This window comes from Tursiops truncatus, chromosome 14, assembly GCF_011762595.2.
Source record: "Tursiops truncatus isolate mTurTru1 chromosome 14, mTurTru1.mat.Y, whole genome shotgun sequence".
In the NCBI taxonomy this organism is placed as follows: domain Eukaryota; kingdom Metazoa; phylum Chordata; class Mammalia; order Artiodactyla; family Delphinidae; genus Tursiops; species Tursiops truncatus.
This window is the reverse complement of record NC_047047.1, coordinates 74,000,999-74,008,001: the sequence shown is the minus strand read 5'-3', so window position 1 is coordinate 74,008,001 and position 7,003 is coordinate 74,000,999. Positions and strand designations below refer to the sequence as shown.

General features: G+C 37.5%; 1 protein-coding gene across 1 annotated transcript in view; it reads right to left on the bottom strand.

Annotated features, from left to right (window-relative positions):
• Positions 1-3,247: 3,247 nt before the first annotated feature.
• Positions 3,248-7,003, bottom strand: part of WDR35 (WD repeat domain 35) — a 62,534-nt gene continuing 58,778 nt past the window's right edge. Inside the window, exon 27 of the mRNA XM_019943224.3 lies at positions 3,248-6,704. Within this exon, the coding sequence (XP_019798783.1) occupies positions 6,554-6,704 (151 nt within the window). The 3' untranslated portion in view covers positions 3,248-6,553. The remainder of the gene's footprint in view (positions 6,705-7,003) is intronic.

Here is a 7,003-nt window from a genome sequence, read left to right as displayed (position 1 = left end):
GCCTACCTGTCTCCAGAAAAGCAGTAGATCGATAGTCCCAAACTGGTTTCCAAGTCCGTGGTTACATGTTGCAAGGAGTTTGCCCTTTGTTACAGTGAATGGTGGGGCAGGGGGGCGGTGCCGGAAGCGGAAAAGATGTAGGTTTGTTTTATGAATGGCTAAAGGACCCACGGATTTGTTGTAGCACTTTTCCGGTTCCTGCGTCCACCTGCTAGAGGTTGTTCTAAGCAGGCTGTGGTTACACTGAGACATTTTATGTCGAAATCCCATGAGCTTAGTTGTCACATGGACCTGAGTCCAGTTTCAAACACTACCATTTATTAACTCCAAGGCTCTAGACTGCAAACTTCTCAACCTTTTTGAACTTCTAGAATAGTGTAAGGATTAATTGAATAGTGTTTTGTGTTAATAGTCTGGGGTCGAGGATGTCAGTTTGCATTGCCAGGCCCTTTATGCCAAAGGGAAACCCATGTAGTAATGTATTAAACACGATATGTTTAATCCAAGTAAAAATTACGTAAAATGAACAGTCCTGAGAGAACAATTCCATTTAACATAGCATTAAAAAGAATAAAATACTTAGGAATTAACCAAGGAGATGAAAGACTTGGTTAGATGAAAACTACAAAACATTGATGAAAGAAAGCCATAAATAGACAAACCATGTTCGTACTAAAGCAATCTACAGATTCAATGGAATCCCTATCAAAATCCCAATGATGTTTTTACAGAAATATAAAACTCCATCCTAGAAATCATAAGAAATTTCAAGGGATTCCAAATAGCCAAAACTATCTTGAAAAATAACAAAGCTGGAGGACTTACATATCCTGATTTCAAAACTTACTAAAGCACAGTAATCAAAAGAGTGTGGTATTGGCATAAAGACAGTCTTTTCCATAAATGGTGGTGGGAAAACTGGATATCCACATGCAAAAGAACGAAGTGGGACCTAAATAGCATATTAGAAAATTCACTCAAAATGGACTAAAGACCTAAACGTAAGAGCTAAAGATTAAAAATTCTTAGAAGAAAACATAAAGCAAAAGCTTCATGACATTGGATTTGGCAATGATTTCTTGGCTATGACACCAAAAAGACAGGCAACAAAAGAAAAAATAAACTGGACTTTATGAAAAGTAAAACCTTTTGTGCATTAAAAGACTATCAACAAAGTAAATAACCCAGAGAGTAAGAGAAAATATCTGCAAATCATGTATCTGATACGGGTGTGAAATGCAAAGATGGAGGTTCTGTGGAGCAGGTTTGGGCTGGTGTGTCCATCTACTCACAGGACGAAGGGATCTGACATGGCGTCTCCATCACACTTGGGAAGCTCTGGTCTACAGGACACTGGAGGGCCCTGCCCCGTGACTGAGCTGCTGGGCCCAGGCTCAGTTGCTGTCCCTCTCCGACTCTCTTGCCCGGCTTCCACACAGTCCACCTGCACTCGGTGCTTTGCCTGCAGGGTGGCATCATCAAGACTTCCCTCAGCCAGCTCAGCCAGCAATACAACTATAAGATGATCTGCTGAAAGCGTCATGCTTGCCTTTAACCCCACACCGTCATCTGCCTCAAGAAGTGTGGCTACAACAACAGCCTGTGCCCTGAGAAGAAAGTCAAATAAGACTCCTCCACGAGGTCCTCCTTCCTCTGCAGGGCAGCCCCCTGACTGAGCCCCATGGCTAGGGGCCTCAGTAAGGTTTCCCTGTCACTGACTGGGATAGTAAAAATAAATAATAAATAAATAAAATTTAAAAATACGTGTATACACACACATACACTATACATATATATTTCCAGAATATATACAGAACTTCTAAAACTCAACTTTTCCAGAGTGGGTGTACTACTCTGCCTTTCCCCCAGCAATGTATGAGGGTTTCAATTACTCCATATCTTCACCAACATTTGTCAGTTTCAATTCTAGCTATTACAGTGGGTATGTAGAGGTTTCTCATTTTTCTCTAAATTCCTCTATATTTTACTAACTAGAAATTTAAACTGTGCCAAATAAGAAATGAGTAAATAAAATAGAAACTCTAATGTCTACTTTTTCTTTTAATTTTTGAGAAATCTCTTAAAAACAAAGAGCTCTTATTATGAAGAAAACTTACAGAACAGCAATTTCTTCAGTTTCACCTCTTTTTTTTTTTTTTTCTGGCCACACAGCGGGGCTTGCAGGATTTTAGTTCCCCTACCAGGGATCGAACCTGCACCCTTGACAGTGAAAGCGTGGAGTCCTAACCACTGAACCACAAGGGAATTCCCATTTCACCTCATTTTTTTCTTCTCCTAAATTCAACTGAAATATAAATTAATGCCTTTTATTTTTAAAAAGGTTATTAAGACTATTTTTACTTTCTCATCTATACTCTTTACGTACTTTTGAAATTTTCTCACAGGAACATATGTTAGTTTTATACTCAAAAACCAGTAAGTGGGACTTCCCTGGTGGCACAGTGGTTAAGAATCCACCTGCCAATGCAGGGGACATGGGTTCCAGCCCTGGTCCACGAAGATCCCACATGCTGCGGAGCAACTAAGCCCGTGCGCCACAACTACTGAGCTGCGCTGTAGAGCCTGTGAGCCACAACTACTGAGCCCACGTACCACAACCACTGAAGCCCACATGCCTAGATCCCGTGCTCCACAACAAGAGAAGCCCCCGCAATGAGAAGCCCATGCACCACAACGACGAGTAGCCCCCGCTCGCTGCAACTAGAGAAAGCCCGCGTGCAGCAACGAAGGCCCAATGCAGCCAATAAATAAATAAATAAATTTATTATTTTTTTTAAAAACAGTGTTAATTTCTTTTAAAAAACGAACTGAGAAAATGATAAGAGTAGGCAGTAGGGGGCAACGTAATATTGCGATTTTCATTTTAGAAACTCCGTAGCAATATTTTGGAGCTATAACATCATCAAATTAGGTATTCTTGATTTTCCATTAAAAATCTGGGAACAATGTTTCCCCATTTCTAAATGTGAACTCTGTATGATCTCTAAGGAGTAATTCACTGCAACCTCCAGTCATCAGACATTTGCCTAGTATCTTTAATAAATTGTTGTTGTTTTCCTGTAGGTAGCAAAAGTGATATTGTACAACTACTGTATCTCCTGTCCCTATCTCCCCTTATCCACTCTGGAGCCCAATACCCTTCGACCCAACCCCCATCAAAATATTTACATCAAAACAAGACAAATACCATGTTAGCATGAGTTATAGATAAAGAAAACAGGATAAATACAATTTTTACCTCAACATTTATTATTTTTATGTTTTTTCACTAATGCCACATAAAACCTAAGATCTCAGCTCTTAGAATACAAAAAGATAATTTCAAAGTGTATGTTAGCAAAAACATGTATGTAATATATATATAATACATATATAAAATAAAATCAGCATTTGTGCATGACAGCAGGTCAACAATGCTATGCTGCTTGTTAGCACACTGTTTATTTGTATGGCTTTATCAATCGGTTCGATCATCTCAATAGTTCGGCCTACCATGCTACTTTGAAACTTAACATAATTCAGGCCAAATTTTACGATAAAGAAAAGCATTACTTAAAGGGAGTCAGCTCATGTTTATTACAAGAAGAGAACAACCTTTATTATAATGTCTTCAATATACTGCCTCATTCTGTCTATCCGAATTCTCTCCAAGTATTTGTTGTATATAGACAATTTTGCTTCTCACTGCCCCTTTAATCAGGGGAGAATTTGTTGGTGTCGTTATCCTGAAATTTCCTTCATGTTGAATAAAACCAATTTTCAAGCAGGACAAAGGTCTGTCCCCAAGACATTACGGCAGATCCCTAAAACATTCACAGATATAAATCCCAAATAGTCATAAGCTTTTACAGTAGTTGGAAAGATATGTCTGTGTGTGTGTGTGTGTGTGTGTATATATATATATATATATATATATATACACACACACACACACACACATATATGTGTATATGCATGTGGATATATGTATGTGTATAAGTATATATACATACATACATACATATACATATGTGATAATCTAGGTCTACAAGGTATGAGAGGTTGTTTTTAGAGATTTTGGTTTCTTGATTAAACTGAACAAGACGTAGTGACAACAACTCGGGATCTATCTGAAATAATTAGTTGGAGGAAAAATTCTAGTGCTCAGGTAGCAAGGAATTAGTGGCAAATGAGAAGGCTCCAGAAGAGAGTTCCCATAAGATATGTTAGGAAAAGTCTGAGGAGTCAACAGCTGATTTTGGAATTGAAGCAAATGGGAGTGTAATCAATAAGTAACAGTAAGGGCTAGAGAATGACAATCTAACTTTGAGTTCTCAGCTGATTTCTGGGATGAGAAAGGGAAAGAAGAGATATTCAGGCATTAGACCATGGACCAAGAATCACAACTCTCAACATGCAGTCCTGCTGGAACTCCTAAACCTACATCCCTGAAAACCTCTCTCTCATTGATGAAGCAGAGAATAGTTTCATTCCTGAAAAGAGAAAGTCTTGTGGGAAGATGTAATTAAGTTCAACAGGAGATATATTCCCTAGGGCTGAGATCTTAGTTAGGATGTTGTTTTCTGATTTGGGGGAATACTGCATTCTGTTACAGACAAAAACAAATGAGATAGATGAAATCCACTGTCTTAAACTTAGATAAGTTAGAAACTTATGAGACATGTTAGACAAAGTAAATAGAGCATATATGTGTGACTATACCTAATATTGACAAGGCACTAAAAATACAAGAGGCAACCAAGGCACTAAATATTCACGGCACACTAGGTATGCATAAGACTTAGCAAGTGCTCAGTATGCGGGAGGTCTTAATTCAATTTCCCACTGATGACTCTTCTTCTGGTCTGTCCTCTGCCCAGGAAATACAACTGAATCCACAACTGCTCAGCAGGCTCACTGGCACCTACAGCTATGACCAGGTAAAACTGCCTTTTCTATTGAGCAAATGTGCCTCACTGGCCTCGGGCACACTCCATTCGATCGGGTCCCCCGGCTCAAATCTCAGCTCTGGTCCTCTTCCTAGCCACACTATCAGGGGGAAGGCGATGAGGCAGAGTAAGAGTCAGGGCATAAGAACAGATTACAACTCAGGAATCAGGAACTGTGCTCTCTCTACCTGACTGGCATCCTATACTAATAGTGTTAATCTATCCCATCACTTTCTCCTTGTTCTTCACTGTATATTTCAAGTTGATTCAATAAACCATGTGATTTGAGCTTGTAACCCTTTCTGTTCCGTGACCTCTGGAATGGCTTGCTTGGTAGTGTATTTGGAGGCTACCATTATATCAAGGCAACTTCCCACAAGGCACGTGAACACAGTCAGAGACTTCGAAGATTTCTGGTCTTCTCATTTTATTTAGTGACAGGAGCCTGCTATCTATTATGAGCTCATTTAAGCTCTAAACTTCTTCTCATAGCTCACTATTCTCCATCTGCATCAGGCTTAACTTGGCTCTAAAGGACCAGAAACATATCACATTGAGAGAGTTAACTAACCTAAGTATTGAAGCTGCAATAACAACCTTGCATATTTCTCTTTGTTGCCTCTGCTAAATATCAACCAAACTTCAGCAAATAATCTTGACGGAATAGTGCTTAAGTCTGGCCTGAAACCATAAAATGAGAGGAAGTAAGATCGTGAGAAATGGAGAATATTATTAGCTATATAAAATAGGTAAGAAATTACCCATTACTGATTACAATTTTTTTTAAATTAATGACAGTAAGTCAAAACAGATGCATATTGAGAATCACTCCCCACAACCCAAGAGTTGTTTAAAGAAACGATCCAGCTTGGTGACAATGTTTCAAGTAAAACTACAGCTACAAACTAGATGTTTTTGTATAAATGTATATTATTATAAATTCAGCTAAGTGTTTGGCACAATAATATGAAGAGTAAAGTACCAAATGTCATCTCTTAGATGAAACTAAAAGGGTAGATTAAAAAGGACAAGCTATGTAAAAATTAAGCTATTAGAAACAATTCAAATTGTAAAAATCTATGTCTTAAAATGCCTTCTCTTCACTTCTGAAAATAAAATAGAGAAGACTTTCAATGCTTATTTAATTAAACACAGCTAGAGACAGTGCTCATTTTGGTATTACAACTGTTTAACCTCCGTCTAATACAGGTTATGTCAGTTCCCTAAATTCAACTTTGCCCCATTCCCATGTTTCCCGCATCCCTCCCTGCTAGTAACCGTGACACTGTGAGAAAATTTTCTTATTTGGAATATTTCCATAGTATCATATAACCAATCACAAGATAGATAAATAGATAGATAGATAGATAGATAGATAAATAAGACAGGCAGATAATATGGTCCATTGCCATACATTTATATGACAATCAGCATCATTATTTCATGGTTGTATTTTTACACAAAATTTTATATATGTACATATTATGTATTTTATATATATATAGAATTTTTTATAAAAATACAACTGAAATAATGATGCTTATTTACATAAATTCAACATTGTTATATAAACACTCCTATTATATATGCAGTTTGTCATTCCTTCATCCCACTGCACTATGGCATAAGGGACAGAAGTTATAGTTACTTATTTCCTGAGCCAGGACACAGTGCTTGCACACATTGCATGTCCAGAATTGATATTCAGTGACCGGGTTTCCTGTGGCAACACATGTCGGCAGCTTCCCTTCCCCTCTGTAAAATAAGAGGGGACAATTATACTTTGAAACTTCTAATTCCTCAAAACTTCATTACACTACAAAAACTGAAGAATGAAAAGCATTTCAAGATAAGTTTCAAATAAAAAACTTTCCTTACAATGAGAAAATCAAGTATTAATACACTTACAAGACTAAATTAAATAGGGTATAATGTTAAGGTAGATTACTTCAAAATTTAGTGCTTTAATTATTATATTACACTATTTAGATATAAAAATCCAAGCTTCTAGTAAGGTGTTATAGAATGACATCTACTAGTTACATTTAGCCTAC